Raw genomic sequence first — 27,394 nt, forward strand, 5'->3', positions numbered from 1 at the left:
TGTAGGATGAGTATAAATGGGTGGTTGATGGTCAGCACAGACTCAGTGGGTTGAAGGGCCTGTTTCAGTGCTGTATTTCTAAATATAAATCAATATTATATTTGTGAAACCTGTATCAGCGTCAGTGTGTAATACCTCGAGTTGGTGATGTGATATATTGCGTCAGTAAATTGACTGTATTACTGTTGTTGATTCTGAAGCAGGACTATGGTAAACATCAGGTCCTGGACTACTCATGAGCAACACTACAAGAAATTTATTAGTTTAAAATATTTCAAAACTCTGAGGGTTCAGGTGGCAGTTCCTCATGTAGTTCAGGTCATCATTCAAACTCCAAATAGATGCTAGCTGTTATGGGCTAGATAAACCACCCCAACCCCTTGATTGCATCCCAGCTTTAAATTCACTTCTGATCATGTTATTTTATATATTAACCTTCTGAAACTCTCAATTAGATGACACCTGTAACTTACTCCCAAGTATTCACAATTATATGTAAACCAACGGCGCATACAACTTAGTTAGACTTTAGCCTGTTACTCACTCCGAGGAATTCATTTTCTGTTTGTTTTACCACTGAGGAAACAATATCACATCGATGCTGCCTATTCTTTTTGTAACTATGTTACCAACCTCAGAAAGTTCACTGGATTGAAACTGTGCAATATTAGTAATAGTGAACAGAGAATTCATACAAATTTGTTAGTTTTGGTACTAACTTCATACAACACACAAATTTTTACAAATCTCTGAAGGCTAAGTGGAAATAAGCACTTTTGACACCATTATCTGGGCAATTTTGATTGATTGCAAATGTCATTATGTTCAATTGGAATACAACTTTTTACCACCCATAATTTGGGAAAGGAGTGGAGTTTGAGGCTCAGTCAAATTCATGGCTGTATCCTTGTGATTTCTTTTGTGTTTTGCTTATAAGCAGTACATGGCAGAATTAATCTCCAAACTCCATGGAGACTGCATGAAATTACCAGGGAGGTTTTGGTTTCTGTGTGTTCTCTCTCTCGCTGTGGTGCAGGTATCACTGTTGGCTTGTTTCATATTGTGTTTGTGAATACCAGTCCTGAATTATCCGAGTTTCCTGTGAGCTCTCTTTATTCCGAACTGTAAGAATGTGTTCAGTGTGAGTTCAATTGTGGACCTGCACAGCGTGTTAATAAATTAATACTGTGCTTTGATATTCAACGTGCACCTACAGATTGCTTGTGTATATCAGGTAACTACCGTCTTGTGTTCAAATGTCTTTTACTTGTTCTCCAAGTGGTGAACTGGAGCATTTTACTGTTTACAAAATATATGCAGTGCTTGCATGACAGCCTGTCACTGTTAACATTTTTTCTGATTGATGTAAATAAGCTCATTCATATCAACAGGACAAAAATGCATTTATGATATAAATGTTTGAATTTAAATATCATAATTTTATTAAAGATTCTTTTTGTAATTCATTTTAAGTTTTATTGAGCTCATTAGAGAGAATTTTAAAAATTCTGTAAGCAAGCTTGTTGAATTGTTACAATTAACTATTTCTTGTCACTAAGCTGACAAGGTCATAACAAAACATTCTTTAATACAAAAGCAAAATACTGCGGATTCTGGAAATCTGAAATAAAAACAGAAAGTGCTGGAAATACTCAGCAGGTCTGGATTCCTTGTTGCAAAGAGCAATAGTATAACAGACCATTCTGTATAGTTGAATTAATTATGTTGTAACAGATTAATTACTATTACCAAATAATTGTCATGTTAGTTCATTCTGTGAGGCAGCGGCTTCAAAGGGCCATGGGCTTGATTTTTCATGCTTTTACATTCTGATATCATGAAGGTTGTCCGCTTTTTAAATTTAATACAACTGTTACAATTATGATATTGGGTAAGTCAAAAAAGCAGTATGAATATATTATTTTTGAGCTGTGTTTACATTAATAGATTTTTGAAGCCAGGAATTTCTAAACCTGAATTGCCTTACTATTTGTATTTAATTTGCTAAAGTCATCCAAGGTAGTTTCAATATTAAAAGTCATTCCTGACTAAGGATGGACTATTTTGAGCCATTACAGGCTAAAAACACTAACTCTACCTGATAATATCCAATTAGATGACTGGATACTATGAAAGCTACTCAATCAGCAAAAATAAAATTGACAATAGCACAAGCTGAATGCGAAAGGTTCTGTAGCTGGTGGTGAAATTCAGGTTCTAATTAATACTCGCATGTGCAAATTGCAGAATAACCTTTTAAAAAGAAATTGATTAACATGATTTAAAATTAGGCCACTCATTTTTCCTGGCACTGTTTGTCAGGACAATTGACTGGGACAAATGAGGACAAACAGAAAACACGCAACTTCGACTGGATGGACGGAGCATTGTGGGCCACCCAGCATGTCCCACTTTAAAATACATTAATTAACCTTCTAAAATGCAGACAACAATGCGACAAAAATCACCATTAATCAGATCATTATTTGAAGAAGCAGAAGTCACAGTAAGGCAGAAAGGTAAGCGTGGCTGTGAATAATTAGAGCCGGGAGAGTGATTTCCAGCTGGGTTTCTTCTCTTGAAGGATCCTGCCAACGATGTTTGCTACCTCCATGGCACAGCCCCAGTGAATGGTCAGGCCAAAACCCCCGTGACCATAGTTGTGAATCACCTACAAGATAAAGAAACTGATTAAATTTGAGGAGGATTCTGCTCCTTCTTTGCATCAAATCAAAACAAAACATGGTATGGTAGAACATCATGAAATGGAATACCAAAGGAAAAACAAAACTGCATCCTGGATATTTGAAACAGAAATACACAGCAGCTCCATCAGTATACCTTACACAGTTTGAAATTCAGATGAAGGGTCTCTGTTCAAAAGGTTAACTTGTGTTTTCTCTTTTCAGGTGGTGATGGTCCCACTTCGTATTTCTATTATCTTCTGTTTTTAGGAAGTGCACATTGCTATATTTCCTAGTGTTCCTCTGTTGGGCAAAATCTAGTCACAAAGACACTGGCTGGAATTTTACGCCGCCCCAGCGGGTCGGATGGTGGCATGGGGGACAGGATCCGCCCCGATTCTGCCTACGACCAAGTTTACAGAGGTCCGGCAGTGGGGGTGGTGGTGAGAAGCGGCCCGCCCGCCCACCCAAGGCCAATCAAGACCCTTAAATGGCCACTTAAGGGCCCTCGCCCCACCTCCACAGGTATTTTGCCTGTGGCAAGCGGGTGTGCCGGGGACGTGAAAGGCTGCCCAGCTAAAGCTACCGGCCTTTCCGCACCCCGGTCGGGGGGGGGGGGGGTGCCTGGCAGTCGGGCACAGGGTGCCTGATTGAGGGCTGCCCCCACCTCCCAACCCAACCCTGGGATCCGACGCCCCTCCCTCCCCCCAAACGACCACCCTAGCCTCACCAGGGCATGACCAATTCCCCTGGTGAGGCTGCCCGAACTTACCTTCTGTCCCGGTTCCATTGTGTCCTCCACGGTCGGCTGGGCTGCAGTCTCAGCAGTGGCCACCGCTCCTGGTGGCGCTGCTGATTGGCCGGCAGCTCACTGAGGCGGGACCTCCTCCCGGATGGAAGTCCTGCCTTGGGCCAATTAAAGCCTGGGGATCTGAAAAATATAGGACAGATCCCCAGGCTGGGCGGGAGCGGGATTGGCACCGACATTTACGTCGGAGTCCGGCTCCCATCCGCCCAGCGTAAAATTCCAGCCACTAGCTCACATGGGCCTATTTCTGAGCTGTATTTCAGCAGTGCACCAAAGCAAACTTGCCTTCAGATGTAATCAGAATAACTCTAGGAAGCTGCAGGCACCAATCAGGCACCTGATACAACTTGCCTGTCAGTGCCTTAAGAATTCTGGACCGAACTGAGGCTCAGAGGTAAGTCTGCAGGGGGTGGGTGCGGGTGTCAGGAATGTGATCAAAAACATCAAAGGTAGTGGCCCACAGTTGTTTTCTGGAGTCAAGAGGAGCATTCCTGCCTCTTCCAGCTCTACAAAAAACAAAATTTTTGACTATTTTACGCATTGCAAGCAATGACTATGCCAAACAAATATGTCTATAATGAGCACAGGAGCCTCATTTCAATATCGAAGTGAGGCCTACACTCATTTCAGGCAGCTGCCAGGGCTGCCTAGACAAAGGCCCTTACAATTTTGCAGTGGCCCATACAGACAAGCTTCTGCACTGCTAAACTGGTTATTATTGTGTCTGTTTTAGGCCTGGAATACAGGTGCAAGATTGTTAACTTTAACACAAGAACACAAGAAATAGGAGAAGTAGACCATATGGCCCATCGAGCCTGCTCTGCCATTCAATACGATCATGGCTGATTTCGGGCTTCAATTCCACTTTCCTGCTCGCTCCCCATATCCTTTGATTCCCTGCGAGACCAAAAATCTATCTATCCCAGCTTTAAATGTATTCAATGATGGAGCATCCACAACCATCTGGGGTAGAGAATTCCAAAGATTCACAACCCTTTGAGCGAAGTAATTTCTCCTCATCTCAGTCCTGAATGATTGACCCCTTATCCTGAGACTGTGTCCCCGTGTTCTAGATTCCCTGACCAGTGGGAACAATCTCTCAGCTTCTACCCTGTCAAGCCCTTTCAGAATCTTATCTGTCTCAATTAGAACACCTCTCATTCTTCTAAACTCCAGAGAATATGGGCCCAATTTACTCAGCCTCTCATCATAGGACAACCCCCTCATCCCAGGGACCAATTTAGTAAATTTTTTCTGCACTGCCTCCAGTGCAAGTATATCCTTTCTTAAATTTGGAGACCAAAACTGCACACAGTATTCCAGGTGCAGTCTCACCAAAGCCCTGTACAATTTTAGTAAGACTTCTTTATTCCTGTACTCCAATCCTCTTGCAATAAAGGCCAACATGCCATTTGCCTTCCTAATAGCCTGCTGCACCTGCATGTTAACTTTGTGTGTTCCTTTTACGAGTACCCCCAAGTCTTTCTGAACATCAACACTTACCATTTTCACACCTTTTAAAAAATATTCTGCTTTTCTATTTTTAAGACCAAAGTGAACAATTTCACACTCCCCTACATTATACTCCATTTGCTATCTTGTTGCCCACTCACTTAAGCTGTCTGTATTTCTTTGCAGCCTCTCTATGTCCTCCTCGCAGCTTACCTTTCCACCGAGCTTTATATCATCAGCAAACCTAGATACATTACTCTCTGTCTCTTCATCCAAGATAATATTGTGTAAATAACTGAGGCCACAGCACTGATCCTTGCAGCACCCCACTATTCACTGCCTGCCAACTTGAAAATGCCCCATTTATGCCCACTCTCTGCTTCCTGTCTGTTAACCAATCTTCTATCCATGCTAATATATTACCCCCAACACCATGAGCCTTTATCTTGCCTATTAATCTTGTATATGGCACCTTATCGAATGCCTTTTGAAAATCCAGGTATACTACACCTACTGGTTTCCCTTTATCTACCGGACTAGTTATCCTCAAAAAGCTTTAATAAATTTGTCATCAAGATCTTCCTTTAGTAAAACCATGCTGTCTTGTTCTAATCATATTATGCTTTTCCAAGTGCAATGTTAAGACTTCTTTAATAATAGTTTCCAGCAAGTTCCTAATAACTGATGTTAGGTTAACTGGTCTGCAGTTCCCTGTTTTCTTTCCATTTCCTTTCTTGAAAAGTGGTGTAACATTTGTCAAATTCCAATCTGATGGGATCATTCCTGAATCTAAGGAATTTAAACCCCATTTTGTTTTTTTTGTGGAGACTCTTGCAAAGATCTTTTCATGCAGTAATGTAGCTCTACCAGCAGATGGTGGGATTGTACTTTATCACAGTTACCATTTCTGAAATGGTTCTGTCATGTGATTTAGGCCATTCAGAAACATTACATTAAAGGCAGCCTGCTGAACAGTAGAACAGGAAGGGGATATTGTTTCAATGTAATGTGCCCCTCACCTCTTAGTTTCTTCACAAATATTATTTATTTTTCTCCTACTTAGAATAAATTACAAATTTCCTTCCTTGTCAGGAGCCTGCAGTTGTGAGTCTCATGCAGACAAAAGTTAACAGCCCTATTTATTAACTGATATGTGCACCAGGTCTGTAAACATGCACATTTCCTCATTGGAATACTGACAGATGTCCTGTATTCCAATCAAAAAAACTGCAGAACAATATTTAAAATTCATTATCTGCTGGAACTCAACCTCTAAGTACTTTTCACTTCTAAAGGAAAACAAATTTGCTTGATTCTCTTCGGGCTGCTCGATGTTATAACATCTGTGTCTCGGACTATTTCTGGGTTGCAAAACCACCCCCTGGGGCGAAACAGTCACTCACCTGGGATTTTCCTTGGGGCAGTCAATTAATGGCCAGAGGGCAAGTTCACTGTCTAATTGAGGATGGTGGGTGGGCCAATCAGAGGCCTTCCAGCTTGAAAGGAGCAGCAGGATGAAATGGAAGGTAAGTAAGAGAGAGGGCACTTCAACATGGAGGCACCTTGTCTCCAAAATTTTAAATCTTTAATCATAAAATAGATTCAGCAACCAGGCCACCACAGTTTGGAGGGTGGGGGGAACCCCTCTGCAGGGAGGCCAATGGCTGCTCCTGCACCGACAGACAGGGAGGGCTCTATGCCCATCTAAAGTGCTGATCCCCTGGCCTGCCACGGGTGCCCGCCTCCAAGCACCTAAATTGGCCCTTGCCACTTCCGGGAACCTGGAGGCCGACTGGAAAATTCCAATTGGTGTCCTTTAATTGACCTCAATTCAGCTCTTAATGACTGATCAGCTACCAGTCGCGTGTGGCGGGTAGCCTTGCCAGCCCCAATCCTATCCCTGTAAAATGACCCAAGGTGGGAAGGAGCTGGGGAACTGGCACACAGGCCAGCAGAGCTATTTTTAGCTCCTGCCTGCCTCTGATCCTGACCCTGGTGGGGGCCAACATCCAGCCCTCTAAGTCTCCTTAATCTCATGTTTTAAACTTTAAGAGTTTGCAGTGGCATGACAAAATTCCACTCCTTTACTCTCACAATTGTCAGGTAAAGTTCTAAGTGAGTGTGATGGAATCAATGGACATGTCACATTTCTCAATATAATGGTCAGCTTGGCCCAGTTGTAGCACTGTTGCCTCGGAGTCAGACACTTGCAGTTCAAGCTCCACTGCGAGATTTGAGCACATAATCTAGGCTGGCACTTCAGTGCTGTACTGAGGGAGTGTTACATCGTTAGAGAAGCTGTCTTGTAGATAATGGGGTACAAATTCCTCTCGGGCAATGGCACATAACAGGAGTTATCGGATCAGTTACCCTTTATACGCAGCACCCGATATTCAGTTGCACTGCAGCCAATGTAAAGAGCAGTCGGCCGATCCGATACTGCCTGTTTTGCGCTGCACCCCCCCCCCCCCCCCAACCCCCCCGAGTCGAATTTCTATCCCAATATGTTAAACCAAAGCCTTGTCTGCCTATTCTAGTGTAAGTAAAAGATCACTTGACACTGTTCAAAGGAAGCAGATGTTTCGGCCAATACTTCCCAATTCCCAACCCTTGATCAACACCATCCAAAATAGGTTAACTGATTAGTTATCTCTTCACTGTTTGTGAAACCTTGCTGTTCAAATTGGCTGCCATGTTTGCTGACAAAACTACAATTCAGAAGTAATTCATTTGCTGTGAATTGATTTGGGAGCATCCTGAGGACATAAAAGGTGCTATAAAAATAAGAGTTCTTTCTGTAGTAGCACAGACTGAAAAGCTAAATAAAACTTGGAGTGAACAGTTTAGAAACACAATTATCAGTGTATTTAATACATGCTTTGAATGTGGATATGATAATTTGACAATCCGGTGCATGTACTGCAATTAAGCAAGATAAAAATAAATATTCCTGAATGATTATAGTGGAGCGCAACTTCATGGTGTCATCGAAGAGAAAATTATAGTTTGATGCATTATTTTAAGTTTATTTAATTCTTCCCTGTTTTTTGTTCACCATTTTTAAAACTGATTTCACCTTTGGTGTCATACCTCAAATTTCTCTGGTCCTGCATCAAAGGTCTGCCTTTCTACACGGATCCTGTTACGGACAGGCCGAAGTCCAGTCCAGTCTTCAACTATCCTGGCATTCTGCAGGAAGTTAATTTGTTAATGAATGAACAGAAATTAATCATGCAGATGGTTTCCATGTTTTTTTTCACCACAGGAATTCTGATTTCTCATATAATGGAATAAAACCCTTAGAACCAACCTTCAGACTAGGTACAAGTTTGCAGCCACCTTCCCACACTGCATTGTGGTCTTTGGGATTGTTCTCTTCATTCCAATTCCCAAGCTGGAAGATTCCTCCCATGGTTACTAACTTGCTCCTGAAATGAGAAAACAACAATACAGATTGCAATGCAGTTTTCAGATTGAACTTGCCCCACAACCTTTGCCCTGATACTAAAGTTCCTTCTCAACCAGTAATGGTGTTATAACATGCATTGCTGAATAATTTGCTCATTGAGTAGCTCAGCCATTCTGCAGAGGAAGGTACAATGCAGAAGACTGGTGCTTCCCCACAGGGAAATAAAGAAAGGAAGAGGGGGAATGATCTAAGCCGTTTTTACACATCTAGCCATCAGCTTCATATTGCACATCCACCAACATCAGTGTAGGCGCGGGTAAATCAAAAAATAAAGGAGTCACATCCACAAAAAGGGGAAAATGGAAGATTACTTTGTCATGCAATATCCTATGAACAATATTGTTTCTGGATTAGCATATTTATAAACATAAGAATGATCAGTTTATAGATCTTTCTGCCACAGCTCATTTTTACCTGTTTATTCAACTAAATCACAGAAGAACAGAGAATAAATACATTACAAAAGCAGTAGGGCTGAGAGGGAAAGGAGGGAGACAATCAAAGTCAAAGATAATACAGCCTGACACAAAAAGGAAAAGAACAAAATTCCAGAGAACTGGACAGATCCTAGGATAATTGCAGCATTTATTTATTTTCTCCATTCAGCCAAACATTTCTTCCATCAGTCTTCACCATAATTAACTTTGCAGCTTTCAGTCCTTTAAGTGCTTTGATTATTCTTACCCTGGTATAATATACGGCATGGTATAAATCCCACTCTTTCTATCGTGAGTCACAATGAAGTGCTTTATCCATGGTGCATAAACCTGATAAAAATTCAAAATGAGAAAGAAATTTTAAAAACTGCAATACTAAGGAGCTTGAAACAAGTGAAATTTATTGTATGTCTGAATTTCAGATACATTGGGAGTAATATTAGGACTTTGGAAAATTAATGGCCAAATCACAATAGGGAAATAACAATCTAATATTGAGGTATTTTGAGCAATGTCAATGTTAGTTCATAATTTCCCTAAATTTTAAAATGGTAGCAAAAGATTTATTTCAATGGAATTCACCCAATTATAGTGGGTGGATTCAAATAACTTAAAGGAAAGTATAATAGGAATATTTTACAGTCTAACTTGGTAACATGGCTGGCCATGCATCAGGTAACTTCTGATTGGCTCTTTTTTTTATTTGTTCGGGGGATGTGGATGTTGCTGGCAAGGCCAGCATTTATTACCCATCCCTAATTGGCCTCGAGAAGATGGTGGTGAGCTGCCTTCTTGAATCACTGCAGTCCTTGGGGTGTAGGTACACCCACAGTGCTGTTAGGAAGGGAGTTCCAAGATTTTGACGCAGCAACAGCGAAGGAACAGCGATATAGTTCCAAGTCAGGATGGTGTGCGGCTTGGAGGGGAACTTGCAGGTGGTGGTGTTCCCATGCATCTTCTGCCCTCGTCCTTCTAGGTGGTAGAAGTCGTAGGTTTGGAAGGTGCTGTCGAAGGAGCCTTGGTTAGTTGCTGCAGTGCATCTTGTAGATGGTACACGCTGCTACCACTGCGGTGGTGGTGGATGGGGTGCCAATCAAGCGGGCTGCTTTGTCCTGGATGGTGTCGAGCTTCTTGAGTGTTGTTGGAGCTGCACCCATCCAGGCAAGTGGAGAGTATTCCATCACACTCCTGACTTGTGCATTTTAGATGGTGGGTGGGCATTGGCGAGCCAGGAGGTGAGTTACTCGCCGCAGAATTCCCAGTCTCTGACCTGCTCTTGTAGCCACAGTATTTATGTGGCTGGTCCAGTTCAGTTTCTGAATGGTTACCCCCCAGGATGTTGGTAGTGGGGGATTCAGTGATGGTAATGTCATTGAACGTCAAGGGGAGATGGTTGGATTCTCTCTTGTTGGAGATGGTTATTGCCTAGCACTTGAGTGGTGTGACTGTTACTTGCCACTTATCAGCCCAAGCCTGGATATTGTCCAGTTCTTGTTGCATATGGACATGAGTCCTCAGGTACTGAGGCAACCCGCGAATGTTGCTGAACATTTTGCAATCATCAGCGAACATTCCCACTTCTGACCTTATGATGGAGGAAAGGTCATTGATGAAGCAGCTGAAGATGGTTGGGCCGAGAACACTACCCTGAGGAACTCCTGCAGTGATGTCCTGGGATGGAAATGATTGACCTCCAACAACCACAACCATCTTCTATTGTGCTAGGTATGACTCCAACCAGCGGAGAGTTTTTCCCCTGATTCCCGTTGACTGCAGTTTTTGCTCTTTGCTCTTGCTCTTTGCTGCCATACTTGGTCAAATGCTGTCTTGATGTCAAGAGCAGTCACTCTCACCTCACCTCTGGAGTTCAGCTCTTTTGTCCATGTTTAGACAAAGGCTGTAATGAGGTCAGGAGCTCAATGGCCCTGACAGAACCCAAATTGAGTGTCAGAGAGCAGGTTATTGCTGAGCAAGTTCCACTTGATAGCTTGTGTTGTTAGATCTGTTCAAATCTATCCCATTTAGCACGGTGGTAGTGCTACACAACACGATGGTGGGTACCCTCAGTGTGAAGACAGAACTTCATCTCCACAAGGACTATGCGGTGGTCACTCCTACCAATACTATCATGGACAGATGAATCTGCGACAAGTAGATTGGTGAGGACGAGGTCAAGTAGGTTTTTCCCTCTTGTTCGTTCCCTCACCACCTGCCGTAGACCCAGTCTAGCAGCTATGTCCTTTAGGACTCAGCCAGCTTTTTCAGTCTTGGTGCTACTGACATTGAATCCCCCAGCCAGAGTACATTTTGTGCCCTTGCTACCCTCAGTGCTTCTTCCAATTGGTGTTCAACATGGAGAGGCGCTGATTCATCAGCGGAGGTGGGGCGGTAGGTGGTAATCAGCAGGAGGTTTCCTTGCCCATGTTTGACCTGATGCCATGAGACTTCATGAGTTCGGGAGTCACTGTTGAGGACTCCCAGGGAAACTCCCAGCCGACTAGATACCACTGTGCTAACACCTCTGGTGGGACAGGACATACCGAGGGATGGTGATGGTGGTGTCTGGGACATTGTAAGGTAGTGAGTATGACTGTGTCAGATTGTTGCTTGACTAGTCTGTGGGACAGCTCTCCCAATTTTGGCACAAGCCCCCAGATGTTAGTAAGGAGGACTTTGTAGGGTCGACAGGGCTGGGTTTGCCATTGTCGTTTCTGGTGCTTAGGTTGACGCCTGGTGGTCCATCCGGTTTCATTCCTTTTCTAGGGCTTTGTAGCGGGTTGATACAACTGAATGGCTTGCTAGGCCATTTCAGAGGGCATTTAAGAGTCAACCACATTGCTGTGGGTCTGGAGTCACATGTAGGCCAGACCAGGTAAGGAGGGCAGATTTCCTTCCCTAAAGGACATGAGTGAACCAAATGCGTTTTTAATGACAATGGCTTCATGGTCACCATTACTGAGACTAGTTTTTCTAATTCCAGATTTATTAATTGAATTCAGATTCCACCATCTGCCGTGGTGGGATTCTAACTCATGTCCCCAGAGCATTAGCTTGGGGCTCTGAGTTACTAGTCTAGTGACATTACGTCTACGCCACCGTCTCCCTAAGTGCTATTCCAAAGTTGTCACTTCCACGGTTTTCAGTAGAGGCACTCTGAGATACATTCTGTTAGTAATATTATGGATATTATTACAACAATCCCAGTAGCCTATGATGCAGGAGAGGGAATAGACCAATCAGGGCAATACGTTCGAACTCCAGCATTCAATGCTTATCTTGTAACAGCTGGTTCCAGAGCCACATCAAGAGATGCCTTAGTGAAGGCGCCTGTAACTCTCTTGGCATCTGCTGTGAATAATTCATGAAATAGGATGAGAAGAATAATTACCCATTCCCCAGATGCCCTAGTGGTTATAAGATAGCAAGTAAACTCACTCACTTTTATGATCTGCCCTCGAGCAGGTTTCAGTTCTGGGTCTGGCTGCAGCTCTTCAGCTCGGATACCTGTACAATTCACTATCACATCAAAGGTTGGCGATAACTATCATAGATACATGCAAAAAAACAAACAGCATGTCTAAGGACACACCGACACAACAAGCGTAATGTTACATAGGAAAAATATCTCTGGGATTACCTGAGATTTAATTACATGTCATAATATAAGTAAAGAATACCTCTTGGAAGGAAGTGATTTTCTTTTGAACAAATCGGACTCCATGTTCTCTTAACCTTAAATAAGATGAAAGATGTCCATCGAGCTTGTTAGTAGAATCCATGTTATTATTTAAAATTATATTTCTACATGCCTTGCTAACACTTACAGCAGAGGAATAAATTTGCCATCTCGAATAAAAGTAACTATTTCACCTTTTCTTCATCTTTCAATGCTGCCAAGCTGCAATGGGACTCAAATGGGAAATCACTGTGGAGGCACTACAGAGCTGGCAGCCGATCCCAGGCCAACACAGTGCTGCTTCCAGGCTCGGAAATAGGCCCAGAAGAATTTCCACCTCCCTAAAACCTTAAATGAAGGCTTAATCTTATTTTACTGCATTTATTGTAGCTCTTATAAGGATCCCCAGCCACCCACTGGAGGTTGGTGAAATCTGAGCAGAAATGATATGGATAAAAATCATCACAGCATACCTTTCCATCAACCACGGTAAGTAGCTCTTTCCCTCCAACATTAGTGCAGTGTTAAACCAACCGTAGCTGCAAAACAGAAACATCCATGAGTGAAAAGCTGACCTGTTGTAGGGTCACACCAAAAGGCAGCGCTGGGGCAGATTTGTTCTGTGTGCGAGGTCTAACTAAACTGTAAACCCCATTATTTATGATTGGCTTTGCAATTTCATTACACATTGGACACAAAGGAAATGTTCCCCATTACCGTCAGGAATTGTTTTTTTATGTATTTGGACTAAGACAGGAAACTTGCACATTTTAAAGAGGAAGAGAAAGTTTAGGAGGAATGGATTGTGTTCAAATCCCTCCATGATTTCACCCTTCCTATCTCTGTTACTTCCTCAAGCCCTAAAACTGTTGGAGATCTCTGCACTCCTACAGTTTTGGTGTTTTGTGCATCTCCGATTTCCATCGCCTCCCCTGCCCCCATGCCAGCTTTGCCTTCTGCTGCTTCTGCCCTAACTTCTGGAATTCCCTCCCTAAAACTCTCCACATCATTACATCTCTCTCCTCCTTTCAGATTCTCCATAAAACCTATCTCTTTGACTAAACTTTGGTCACCTGTCCTAATATCTCTCTGTGAATCAGTGTCAGAATTTGTCTGATAATGCTCCCTTGGAATAATTCACCACGTTGAAGACGCTATAACTGTAAACTGTTGTTGTGACAACTGGGAGGCCCTAAAAGAGATTTTCTGTTTAACACTTCTTCACTTACGACAGTTATCAGGACTTAGTGCGAGGAGAATTAATTAATAAATTCTATATTTTGTCTTATGATAGAACAAAATCCTGACCCGAAATTCCTAGGGCTGGAGTTGGCAGAAAGTTTGATTTCCACCCAGGAGGGAGCCCAGAAATTGCACAGAATTAATTATTCCATTCTATTTAGACCTGAGGGGAGCTGGTCTGTAGATTACTTTCTCCTTTCGGAACAGATGTCTGAAAAGAAACACCTATGTCTTCAACCTGATTGAACTTAAAGGGATCTTGGGCAGAGTGACTGTAACCTGCTGCACCTTGCAGGGACTGGTGCTAAATGGCCTGATCCAACTATGATAATAACCCCATCTGCATGAATTGGGACGAGATCCAGTGCTATCAGCACGGACAGGCAGGTAGGTGTTCTGCCTTAGGGTCACTGATAATCCTAGCCATTACAAAATTGACCAGGGGCAATTTTGTCAACTCAGAATAACAGTTTGAACTTTCCTTGCTAACCAGTTGTACTTGGAAAGATTGCCCATTAACCTGAAGTGTACACCAATAACTGTGGTTTAATTAGTGATGGTTTCACTCTGGATTCAATTTCTGCATTCCAGGAACAGAACCTTAGGGGATGTCACTGTCCGCAAAAACATTTTAGGATGGCTCAGAACCTTTAGGGAAAATAGATACCTAAATCCCGGAAACAGTTTGAGTTCATTTTCTGTCAAGTGTCTAAACCCCAAAACAGCATCTTTCCAGGATGGGTCCTATGAGGAAGAATAAGCAAAGTATGTCGTTAGATGCATTTTCCTCAGATTCTGAAAGATCAGAACCATACAATTTAATTTTTGTTTTCTTGAATTTGGCTGCTATAATCTCAATTGCACACATCTAACAGTAAATGAGTGCTGATAAACAAAACGATATCCTATTTGTCTATACTTCTGTCGACCTGCCTCCCTGAGATTAGTGGTGCACTGTGTGTTTGGATACCTCTATTTGCAGTGAGTTATTTGTCATAGACAGATAACTAAAGGAAGGCAATCTGTTTCCTGAATGAACTCTTGCCATTATTCAAAACAGATGCTTATAGTTAGAGAAGCTCAGGTTTCTGTGGACTGCAGTAGTTAGTGCCACACCAATCAGAAAGTATCAATGTGCAGGATAAGAAAATGACGTTTTTAGATATCAGTATCATTAAAATTGTCATCAGTTTCTAAAGAATCTTTGATGTGATTTGAGAATATATACAGATTGAATCCCTGACAGTCGGGCAATATTAGGGAGTTTTCAGCTATCAGGATATTACTCGGACAGAAAGCTCTTCTCAATGTTGGCCACTGGGATCAACTTGCAGACATCAAAGCCGAGAAATTACTGCTGGCAATATTAGTGCATGAATGCTTAACGTGTTCATATTAAATTCCTCTGTTCACTTATTTAGCAAAAATATTAACTCACTGAAAAAAACTGCTTAATGCCAGAGTTATATTAACAGACAGAGGAATGTCATACGAACTCATGAAGTGTTGATTCATCAATTACAACAACAGTAATTTCTAAGCACGTATTTTTGGCAGATTGTCTTTTGTTTTACTTTTGTAACAATTTACAGAGTCAGTTGTGATAACCAAGTCTTCACTTCACCAATCAACTCTGCAAAATTCTTCCCTTCCTCAATAGCACACTACATCAGGGAATTCTAAACTGTGGATCAAAGAGGATATAAAAGACAGGGATGTAGAAAAAAATCATAATGTCTTTACAGCAATTGTTGCATAAATCACACTCTGAATGTAGCACATTTTTGAATCTGATGCCAAATGAAGGGGATCTCCAGGTGGCCAGCAACAGTGATGTCATCAAGCAGGATAAGCAGTAAAGGCCTGCTCGGGTCTGCAAATGAAACCCGACCTGAGCCCAACAGAATCACATCCGACCCGAGCCTGACCCGGCCGGAGTCCTTTCATTTTTTCCCGTGCCCGACCCGACCACTGGAGTATAATCAACTTTATTGAAGAGGTTGTGCTCTACCTTGGATGGAATCGCTCACTGCAGACTAGTACGGAGTGTTTCTCAGCTTGACGTCCTGGCTGTCACCATGTCCGACTCGACCCGGAAGAGCGACCGGACCGGACCAGAAACCGACACGTCGTCCGGTTCAGGTCGGTAGCCATGCTCTAATAAGCAGCCAATCACATTGAAGAATTCTCAAAAAACAGTAAACCAGGAAGCAAAATGCACTGCTTATCCATCACTCTCTAACTTGCTTTCCTCCTTTAAGGGACTCCTTAAAACCTATCTGATCAACGGTTGGTCATCTGACCCCAATATCTCCTTATGTGACTTAGTGTCATATTTTGTTTTATAATGTTCCTGAGAAGCTCCTTAGGACGTTTTATTACATTAAAGGCATAATACAAATATAAGTTGCTGTTTTTATTAAATTTTATAGAGAGTGAAATAATTAATTAGGACATGCACATGGAATTAAGGTAAAAGCTGAAATGCCAGAGAACTATGACATTCCACAAATATAAAATTAGTTTCTTGGGGCCAGAAAGGTTTTTCAGGAGTAATTATGAACTCAGTATACCATTAAAAACCCAGTGACGTCTAGTTCAACAAGGTGTAACTATTTCAAGGATTTTTAACAGCGAGACTCACAGCCTAGAAAGGCAAGTTGTTCTCAGTCCAATTTGTAATTGATTGCAATCTGGGGTGCTTCAACAGCACAGCCTATGGATAAGTATAGTCACTAAAAATAACTTCTGGATTTCTGTGTTTAACTGTGCATTTGCAGACTCCAGGAGTTGCTGCTAGTTTCAGCGGAGTAATGATGGCAAACACTGAGTTTCATCGTCATTACCACTGCAAAATCTGGACCACTGAAACTAAAATGTTCAATCTCTCTTACACAAATAGTAGGATGAGCATACAGTTCTCCATCCAAAAGTAATGTTCACTCAGTCCTTAGCTGTACATGAAGAAAATACAATTACAGGACTGATAAGGAAGGAGCAGGATGCGAAGATTTACTTTAATTAAACATCATATTTGGAACAAACATTTACCGGCACTCGTTCTTTGAAGATGTTGTACCCAGACTGTAGAAATAAGCCCATCTCATTGGCATCAGGTGAATTCACATAACTCAGAAGATAATCGAATGTTTCCTTGTTCCACTTGCTATAGTTAAAACGTAAGGAAACATCACACAAGCAATCAAGCAATGCCACAAGTATCTGTTTATTATCTACTGAAAATTCCATTGGCATAACAGAAAAAAACCTGAAGTAAATATTAAACCTATATCATGCTCGGCACCAGCTGCCAAGAATGAGGCACATTAATTTTGTCATGAACATTGATTTTAAACTGTTACTGGAGTGAAGAAAGGACTTGTTAAACAGATCAGCCCTGACTGGAAAAGACATTTTCATATTAACAAACAGTGTTTGGAAGGACAAAGCAACCTTTCCCTGACACATTCAACCCATAATAGACTGTCGATCACCAGACGTTGAAGGTGGGGGAGCTCGCATTCCAGATTGACTGCTAGGATGGCCAAATACACAAATGGACAAGGTCAAACCAGCTAGTCACATGACTAACCTGCTGGGCAACCTGAGTTATATGAATTTGTACATTTTGGGCAGAGTGTCTGTTTGCTCCTGGACTGAGAAGATCTCTCTCTTGTTTGCCCCCATCTCTTTGTCACAAGCCTCTGAATCCATTGAAGACACATGAACCCCAAGAGAGAAAAGTCTCCTACAGCGAACAAGGTTTAAGAAGAATACTGGGCCCCAATGAAAAGCAAGATCTACCTAGAATCAAGGACTCTACAGTGAGCTCGAAGAACCGTAACAACAACTGTTCAGATATTGCCTCAAACTTTTCCATTTTATTTTTCTTCTGCTCTTTTCTGTCTCTATTTGCACGTGTGTATCGCGCGTGCATGCTAGTGTGGTGCGCGTCGTGTATCTGTAGGCATTAACCGAATTAGGGTTTAATAAATTTCAACTTTTCTTCTTTAAACCTAAGAAAGCCTGTTTGTGCTGGTTTCTTTACCTTATAATTGGAAAGCGGTGAACAAGCATTCACCAAGGGGGAGCTAAAACACAGTGTGTTTAAAAAATAAAACCCTGTTACAGTAAGACCAGGTGAAGACTGAAAGGGACCCCGAGACACCTTTCTCACCTGGTCGGAACAGAAATTTGGCTGCTAGCATCTGGCATTGACCCACAGACAAACGAGAGAAATTGGAAGTGGGAAGCCAAATTGTTCCCAATCAAAAGAAAAGAGAAAGATTTCAGTCCAGGTTTTTGTTGTGGTTGTCTGTGCTTGAATACATGTCTGCAACTGAAGCTAGTAGCTCTCCAAGCCAGGATGAAGTAACTTGGGATAAGTTAAAAGCACTGTCTATGGAGCAGTTGAGAAAATGGCTGAGCAGTGTGGGATCACTGTATGTGGCAAGGCTAGAAAGTCTGAACTCCTAAGGCCAACTATTTTTCCCTTGAATCTGAATAAGCAGAAATAGGGTTAGAAGTGGACTCTGACAGGGTATTATTAGCAAAGATACAACTGGAATACAGGAAACTTGATTTTGAGGAGAGGGAGAGAGAAAGAAAATTCTGGAAGGAATGCGAAGAGAGAGAGAGTTGAAGCGGCTTGCGTTAACTAGGGGGCGACACAGTAATCCCAGTGAAAGCATAGCCAATATGGAGGAGCATAATTCAGGGCTGGGTACAAAATTGTTAAAACTAGCTCAACTAATTCCAAAATGCAATGAGGAGGATGTAGAAACATTTTTTGTGTCCTTTGAGAAACTGGCAAGGCAGCTAAAATGGCCAGCTGAGACCTGGCCTCTTTTACTGAAAAGCAAGCTAACTGGAAAAGCCCATGAGGTTTCTTCCCTGTTGCCACATGAGAGTTTATCAAATTATGAACTGACCAAAAATGCTTTCCTCGGGGCATAGGAATTAGTACCAAAGCCTATCACCAAAAGTTTAGAACCCTCAAGAAGCAAGCTAATCAAACTTATCTGGAGTTTGAAAGACGTAAGCAGCTGGCTTTTGACCAGTGGCTGAGGGCTCTTAAAGTATAGTTCAGCTATGAGAATCTCAGAGAAGTAATTCTGTTACAGGAATTTAAACACTCTCTCCCACTCTCCACAAAGACCCATGTAGAGGAGCAGTGGGTCCAGAGAGCCCTGCATGCGGCCGTCCTGGCCGACGAGTTTGCTTTAATTAATAAGTCAGTTTCCCAGGGGAGAACCTTTCCTATTCACCCCCACAAATCCGAAAGGGACAAAGGGTGGCAGGTAATAGGAGCCCAATTAGTCCTGGGAGAGAAAGGAAAGCAGGAGGCACAGGGGGCCGTCCTCTAGCCAAAAAGGAAGGTGCTGTGAGCAAAAGTGAGACCATTGCTTCCATTGTAATAAAGCAGGGAATTTAAGAGCTGACTGTTGGAAACTAAAGGGAAAACCTGTCGGGTTAATCAGGGCTCACCCACTCAGTGCAGAAGAGAACGAGATGGAAAGCACAGTACAGCAGCACAATGGCGCAGTGGTTAGCACCGCAGCCTCACAGCTCCAGTGACCCGGGTTCGATTCTGGGTACTGCCTGTGTGGAGTTTGCAAGTTCTCCCTGTGACAGCGTGGGTCTCCGCCGGGTGCTCCGGTTTCCTCTCTCAGCCAAAGACTTGCAGGTTGAGATGTAAATTGGCCATTGTAAATTGCCCCCAGTGTAGGTAGGTGGTAAAAGAATTGAGGAGATGTGGTAGGGAATATGGGATTAATATAGGATTAGTATAAATGGGTGGTTGTTGGTCGGCACAGACTCGGTGGGCCAAAGGGCCTGTTTCAGTGCTGTAACTCTAAATAAATAAATAAACAAGCTGTGGCTTTAATTGTAGTAAGGGTGAGACCCAGGAAGTCTACTGCTGCAAGTGCAGGAAAATTTAATAGGGTTCCTGAGGGTTATCAGAGTTTTGTGTCTGAAGGGAGAGTAACCCCATATCCCTCAAGTGGAACAAGCAAGCCCATAGTGATTCACAGGGACCTAGATCCCTTTTATTGGGAAAAGACCTGACCTTTCCTCCAGAGAGTGCAGTGAACACCAGAATGGTGGTGAATGGTATTGGTGGGCAGTGTATGCCTGTACCTGTACACAGGGTGCACCTGGCGTGCGACCTAGTTTTGGGACCAGTAACCGTAGGGATTGTTCCTAGTTTGCCTGTGGACGGAGTTGCTCCTAGGCAATGATCTGGAAGGGGTGAAGGTGGTAGCCCCACCCCCCACCCACCCCCAGTAGTGAAAGAAAGACCGCAGGAGGTCAGAGAGACAGGGCAGTGGTGGGAGATGGACCCCTGCAGTTTCCCTGAATGTGTAGCGGATCAGGCCATGATCAAACCAGCTCCCTCAGAGGAGACTTCATTGGCACTGCAGGCAGATGACCATGAGGTTTGCCTGTCCGAGCCTTTCTTTGGAAAGTTAGGAGACCCAGTGAATGAATTAAATGGATTTTCCCTAGTTGAGGCTCAGAGAGCTGACCGAGTATTGCGAGAGTTAGCACAGGCTGCCCAGTCTGAAAGTGAAGCAGAGGGAGTCCCTGATTGCTACTATTTAAAGAGTGAGGTACTGATGAGGAAATGGAGTTCTCCTCACAGACCTGAGAGCAAGGAGTGGGCAGTAGTTCACCAGTTAGTTGTGCTGTAGAGGTACTGGAGAGAAATATTAAGAAGGGCCCACGAGACTACAGTGGCTGTACATGCCAGTATATGAAAGACCAAAGCCCGCATGAGACAGCACTTTGACTGGCCAAAACGCCACAAAGATGTGGTGGAGTACTGCCTGAGTTGCCACATGAGGGAAAACCACAACCTGCAGTGAAACCTGCACCCCTAAGTCCTGTACTGGTGTTAGGAGAACCCTCCAGCAGAGGGCTGGTGAACTGTGAGAGACCCCCGCCTCGAACAAAAGGCGACAGGCAGGCACAAGGCTGGCAAAAGTTTAGAAAGAGAAGGGAAAAAAGTGATTAAGAGGGCAGGTTAAAGGAAGCCCGGGAGGAATCCCAGATGAAAACCCTTACTGTCGATCAGTCAACCCTGAAAAATGGGAAAAGTTAGACCCCACATCCTCATACGTAAATGCAGACACTAGACGCACCCCACTAGAGTTGCTGACAGCATTTACAGGAACCTGCAGAGACAAAAAAAGACCTCTAGGGGGTAGAGAAACCATGAGGGTGATGCCTCACCTAGTCCAAGTTCCACAGGGGAGTGCAGTAGAGTCTGCACAACTACCTGCAGGCAGGAGTGTCCTCTGGGACAAAGGGGAGATTAGCAAAGAATCCTCCCCCACAGAAAAAAAGCAAACTATCCCTCCCCTGAAGTCAAAAGCCTTTGCATGACTCAGCAAAGCACTGAAAGAGAGTTCAGGATAGACCCGCCCACTACTGACTCTTTTAAAAAAAATTACCTCAGCAGGAACAGAGACCCTAGGTAGCCATGGAAATAGGCAAATGGAAGAGAAACTTCGCAAAAAAAAAGAACCACATGTTAATTGGGATGCCAAAAAGGGGGCAATTAAAGCAGCATTGGTACCAAGGTAAGACAGGCTGTATTAAGTTTTAGGATTTATGAATGAATGGGAATGAATGAGAGAAATGCATGGTTTTTTCCGTATCTTACATTTTTCTTTTGACCCTTTTAATGAAATGCGAGTTTCTCAAATGGCATTTCATTCCGCTCGGTTTGGAGGTGTCATGCTCGGCCCCCACCTGCCAAGAATGAGGCACATTAATTTTGTCATGAACATTGATTTTAAACTGCTACTGGAGTGAAGAAAGGACTTGTTCAACAGATCAGCCCTGGCTGGAAAAGGCATTTTCATAATAACAGACTGTGTTTGGAAGGACAAAGCAGCCATTCCCTGACACATTCAACCCACAATGGACTTTTGATCACCAGACGTTGAAGGTGGGGGAACTCGTATCCAAGGTTGACTGCTAAGATGGCCGAATACACAAATGGACATGGCTGACTAACCTGCTGGGCAACCTGAGTTATATGAATTTGTACAGTTTGGGCAGAGTGTCTGTTTGCTCCTGGACTGAGAAGAGCTCTCTCCTGTCTGCTCCCATCTCTTTCTCACAAGCCTCTGAATCCACTGAAGACACATGGACCCCAAGAGAGAAAAGACTCCTACAGCGAACAAGGTTTAAGAATAATACTGGGCCCCAACAAAAAGCAAGATCTACCTACAATCAAGGACTTTACAGTGAGCTCGAAGAACCGTAACAACAACTCTTCAGATATTGCCTCAAACTTTCCACTTCATTTTTCTTCTGCCTTTTTCTATCTCTATTTGCATGTGTGTATCGCGTTTGTATGCTAGTGTGCGGCGTGTTGTGTATCCGTAAGCGTTAGCCAAATTAGAGTTTAAGTTTAATAGGTTTCAACATTTCTTCTTTAAATCTACGAAAGCCTGTTTGTGCTGGTTTCTTTGCCTTGTAATTGGAAAGTGGTGAACAAGGATTCACCAAAGGGGAGCTAAAAACACAATGTGTTTAAAAAATAAGGTGAAGGCTGAAAGGGACCTCTAGACATCTTTCTCACCTGGTCGTTACACCTATTGTTACTGCACACATTGTTATTGAAACTACCATGGACCAGAACAGCCTTGAACACACAGTTACAAATACCTGTTCTATCCTGTTATACTTGTTATGCATCATGCTAAAGTATTACCGAATTTCTTAAAAGATCTTAAGAGCAATGAGAAAGGGCTAATTAATAACCTTGCTGTAAAGGAGCCATTAGGAAATAGTGACCACAATATGATAGAATTCTACATTAAATTTGAAAGACATATAGTTTATTCTGAAACTATGGTCTTAAATCTGGATAAAGGAAACTATGAAGGTATTAGGGGCAATTTGGCTATGGTGGATTGGGAAAATACATTAAAAGATTTGATGGAAGACAGGCAACGGCTAGTATTTAAAGAAGTATTACACGGTTAAAACAAATTTACATTCCTTCCTCTAAGACACAAAAAGCAACAGGAAAGGTGAATCAACCATAGCTAACAAAAGAAGTTAAGGATTGCATTCGGTCAAAGGAAGTGGCTTATAAGGTTGCCAGAAAAGTGGTAACCCTGAGGATTGGGAACAATTTAGAATCCAACAAAGGAGGACCAAGAAATTGATAAAGGGAAAAGAGATTATGAATGTAAACTAGCTAGAAACATAAAGGCGGACTGTCAAAGCTTCTTTAGGTATGTGAAAAGGAAGCGATTAGCAAGGACGAATGTGCTTCTATTTTAGGCAGAGACAGGAGAGTTTGTGGTGGAGAATGAGGAAATGGCGGGGAGACGAACAATCATTTTGTGTCTGTCTTCACGGAGGAAGAGACAGAAAATCTCCCAGAAATACTAGGGAACCAAGGGACTTGTAAAAATGAGGAACTGAAAATAATTAGTATCAATAAAGAGGTTGAACTTGAAAAATTAATTGTATTGAAAGTTGATAAATCCCCTGGACCAGATGAGCTACATCCCAGAGTATTGAAGGAGGAGGCCATAGAGATACTGGATGTATTGGTGATTATCTTTCAAAATTCTATAGATTCTGGAAGGGTTCCTGCAGACTGGAAAGTTGTAAATGTAATCCCACTATTTAAGAAGCGAGCGAGAGAGAAAAAGGAGAACTACAGACCTGTTAGTTTGAGGTCAGTAGTAGGGAAAATGTTAGAATCTATTATAAAGGATGAGGTAACTGGACACTTGGAAAATAATAGATATGATTGGGCAGAGTCAACGTGGATTTATGAAAGGGAAATCATGTTTGACAAGCCTGTTGAAGTTTTTTGAGGATGTTACTTATAGCACAGATAAAGGAGAACCAGTGGATATACTGTATTTGGATTTTTAGAAGGCTTTTGATAAGGTGGAGATTAGTAAACAAAATTAGAGCACATGGGATTGGGGGTAATATACTTCAATGGATTGAGAATTGGTTGATAGACAGAAAGCAGAGAGTAGGAATAAATGGGTAATTCTCAGGATGGCAGGCTGTTACTAGTGGGGTACCACAAGGATCAGTGCTCGAGCCACAGCTGTTCACAATCTATATTAATGATTTGGATATCGGGACCAATTGCAATATTTCCAAATTTGCAGATAACAAAAACTAGGAGGGAATGTAAGTTGTAAGGAGGATGCAAGAAGGCTTCAAGGGGATTTGGACAGGCTAATTGAATGGGCAAGAACATGGCAGATAGAATACAATGTGAATAAGTGTGAAGTGATCCACTTTGGTAAAAAAAAAACAGAAAGTCAGAGTATTTCTTAAATGGTGAGAGATTGGGAAATGTTGATGTCTAAAGAGACCTGAGTGTCCTTGTTCAGAGTCACTAAAAGCTAGCATGCAGGTGCAGCAAGCAATTAGGAAGGCAAATGGTATGTTGGCCTTCATTGCAAGGGGATTTGAGTACAGGAGTAAAGATGTATTGCTTCAATTGTATATGGCCTTGGTGAGACCGAACCTGGAGTATTGTGTAGAGTTTTGGTCTCCTTATCTAAGGAAGGATATACTTGCCGTTGAGGGAGTGCAACAGAGGTTTACCAGACTAATCCCTGGGATGGCAGGATTGCCTTATGAGGAGAGATTGCAGAAACTGGGACAGTATTCTCTTGCGTTTCGAAGAATGAAAGGTGACCTCATTGAAACTTACAAAATTCTTACAGGGCATGACAGGGTAGATATGGCGAGGGTGTTTCCTCTGGCTGGTGAGTCTAAAACAAGGGGACACAGTCTCAGAATAAGGGACAGGCCATTTAAGCCTGAGATGAGAAGGAATTTCTTTAGTCAGAGGTTGGTGAATCTGTGGAATTCTCTACCCTGGAGGGCTGTGGAAGTGCAATCATTGAGCATGTTCAAGACAAATATCAATAGATTTCTGAATATTGACAACATCAAAGGATATGGGGACAGTGGGGAAAAATGGTGTCGAGGTAGATGATCAGCCATGATCTGTTTGAATGGTGGAGCAGGCTCGAAGGGCCGAATGGCCCACTCCTGCTTCTATTTCCTATGATCCTTTGAGCACAGAAAATGGAATTCTGCAACGTCACTGCACATTAATGTAGCAATCCACTACACCATGCTGCACAAGGACATGAGGGCACACTTTTGATTTTCCAGAATCAAATTTTTTTGGCTTAGCTGTACACACAGAGAGGGCACCAGAGAGAGGCTACACAGAATCTCCACATGGAAGCAGACAAAATTGGAAGCAGAATTATAACAGCATAATAAAAGATCATATGGCTGATTGGAACTCATCTATTTACCATAGTAACTCTATCATTGGCCGGAATTTAATGTCCCCCAAAACGAGCGGGCTGGTGGTGGGCATAAAATTGAGTGGGAGGCCGGGGGGGCCATTCCTGACCCCCTCTAGCCCCCAGTGCAATTTTACGTGGGACGGCGGTGGTGAGAAACGGCCCACCCACCTCAGGTCAATCAAGGCCCTTCGTGGCCAATTAACTGGCACTTAAAGGCCTCCGCCTGCTGCAGTGAAACCAGGCAGCCTTATTGCGGGTTGGTGAGGGCCTGCCTGATCGGGCATCTTGTGCCCACGCAGGACTGCCCCCGAAGCCCCAACCATCCCCAACGCAGAACACTCTCCCCACCCCCATAACTGACCCTCCTTGCCTCGCCAGGGCCCAACCAATTGTCCCCGGTGAGGCCCTAAAAACCTACGTTTTCTCCGGGGCCGTCCTTCCTGTTGGTTCCGATGGCTGGGTGTAGCCCCAACAGTGGCCACCGCTCCCGGTGGTGCTGCTGGGACTCAGAACTGCCGACCCGTTGATTGGCAGGCAACTCCATTAGGCAAAACTTCATGCCTCAAGGAGGTGGAAGTCCCGCCCAAGACCAATTAAGGGCCTGGGGAGCGCAAAATCTTGGTCTGGTTCCTCAGTCCTGGCGGTGGTGGGCTTGCCACCGACCTTTTGGCTGGTGGGTGGGGCCTTCCGCCCAATGAAAAATTCCGGCCATTATGTGGGGTCAATCTAGGCTGCTCTGGGAACAGTTTCCTGCTAGTCCTCTCAGAAAGAAAACAGTGACACTAACCTATAAGAATAGAGCTCCTCTCCTGGTTGATTGATGTGGTACTGAACAATAAACACAAACAAAATCCCAGGCTTGGTTCTCGGCTTATGCTTGTTCAGTCAATCTGAGCCAGGGCGGCAGTTAGAAATTCTACAGCTCAGCTCAGTGATCCTGGGCTAGCAGCAAAAATCAGTTACGATTCCCACTCCTGATCACTATCCAGAAACGTCTGCTAGAAAGGTGAGGATAGAATATGACCTGGTTCTAATGCCCATCGTGCTCAAATTGCCTGCTGCTGATTATATTCACTGATTAAGAATGTCCAGCTAGAAAGTTTCTGGCACCGATGGAACTAAATCCTAGCAACAGCCAACACCTTCAGAAAGGGAGAAAAAGAAATAGAAGTAAAAGAAAAACAGAAGAAAATTAGTAAATAATTTTTATAAAAGGTAAAACTGCTACATGAACCCTGCATTATTCTTATGTAATGGGCCAGATTCCTATTTTTAATTTCAATAATTTTTGTTCTTACATTTCCTCCACGTTCCCATGATCAATCACATACGGTTGCCACAATCCAGCAGCTCCATCGCTTGTAGTATGTGGTGTAAACTTATCTGCGTAAACCACAATGGTCAGTGGTCTTACTGTGGAGTGAAAGCGATTAATAATGCATTGAGCTGTAGACAGTCCAATCACACCAGCTCCAATCACTGCAACATGCATTTTCACGTGTGGATCATCTAATAGCTGAAAAGAAACAAATAAAGTTACTTCATTTACTACGTATAAAAGGTTACAGCCGAGGTCTGATTTCAGTTTCCCATGTAGAATCCAGTCTTTGACCTTTCCTTCTGCAATACATTAACAGTTGTACTAATTATTAACTAACCTGTTGCTAAGTCAAGAATATGGTTATTTCTGGCTTTTTACAGTGTTAGGCATGGTTTAGTTGGCAGCACTCTTCCATCTGAGCCAGAAGATTGTGGTTTCAAATTCCACTCCACACCCTTGAGCATACAATCTAACCTGACACTTCAGTGCAATACTGAGGGACTGGTGTACTGTCAGAGATGCCATCTTTCAAATGAGACATTAAACTGAGGCTACGACCATCCTCTCAGGTGGATGTAAAAAATCCCATCATACTACTTCGAAGGACAGCAGGAGGGTTTCGCTAGAGTCGTGGCCAATATTTATTCCTCTATCAACATCACAAACACAGATTATCTGGTCATTATCATATTGCTCTTTGTGGAAGGTTTGTGTGTGCAAATAGGCTGCCGCCTTTTCTACATTATAACAGAGATTACAATAGTACTTCATTGACTGTAAAGCAGTTTGGGACATCCTGTGATCATGAAAGGTGCAATATAAATGCAAATTCTTTTTTTCTCTGTTTTTATTTAGGTTAGACATCAATACTATATTAAAATCAGGTGAAGTGGTAGTACTGTGAATTGGGCCAAACAGAATAGTGTGACCTGCAAAGTCACTGTGAAATTGGCTGGAAAGAAAAATAACCCAGATGAC

At 42.8% G+C, this 27,394-nt stretch overlaps 1 protein-coding gene across 1 annotated transcript; it reads right to left on the reverse strand.

The window, feature by feature from the left end:
- Window positions 1-1,418: 1,418 nt before the first annotated feature.
- On the reverse strand, window positions 1,419-26,719 carry dao.2 (D-amino-acid oxidase, tandem duplicate 2). Its single transcript, XM_068054778.1, has 10 exons — window positions 26,394-26,719; window positions 16,820-16,934; window positions 14,436-14,512; window positions 13,000-13,065; window positions 12,528-12,582; window positions 12,290-12,391; window positions 9,098-9,180; window positions 8,255-8,372; window positions 8,035-8,133; window positions 1,419-2,671 (listed from the first exon to the last, which is right to left on the reverse strand). The coding sequence occupies exons 1-10, from the start codon at window positions 26,585-26,587 to the stop codon at window positions 2,540-2,542; spliced, it is 1,041 nt and encodes a 346-aa protein (XP_067910879.1). The 5' UTR covers window positions 26,588-26,719; the 3' UTR covers window positions 1,419-2,539.
- Between the last annotated feature and the right edge of the window lie 675 nt (window positions 26,720-27,394).

Source organism: Heterodontus francisci, chromosome 23 (assembly GCF_036365525.1).
Source record: "Heterodontus francisci isolate sHetFra1 chromosome 23, sHetFra1.hap1, whole genome shotgun sequence".
Lineage (NCBI taxonomy): Eukaryota > Metazoa > Chordata > Chondrichthyes > Heterodontiformes > Heterodontidae > Heterodontus > Heterodontus francisci.

Bases quoted from the DNA above. Each gene is read 5' to 3' on its own strand.
- dao.2 (XM_068054778.1), bottom strand. From the start codon at position 26,587: ATGCATGTTGCAGTGATTGGAGCTGGTGTGATTGGACTGTCTACAGCT. The intron at 13,066-14,435 runs GTATCTATTTTC...TCTGTTTTGCAG, and splicing joins AAACTGTTTCCGGGATTTAG to CTACGGTTGGTTTAACACTG. The intron at 8,373-9,097 runs GTAAGAATAATC...TTCTCATTTCAG, and splicing joins ATGCCGTATATTATACCAGG to GAGCAAGTTAGTAACCATGG.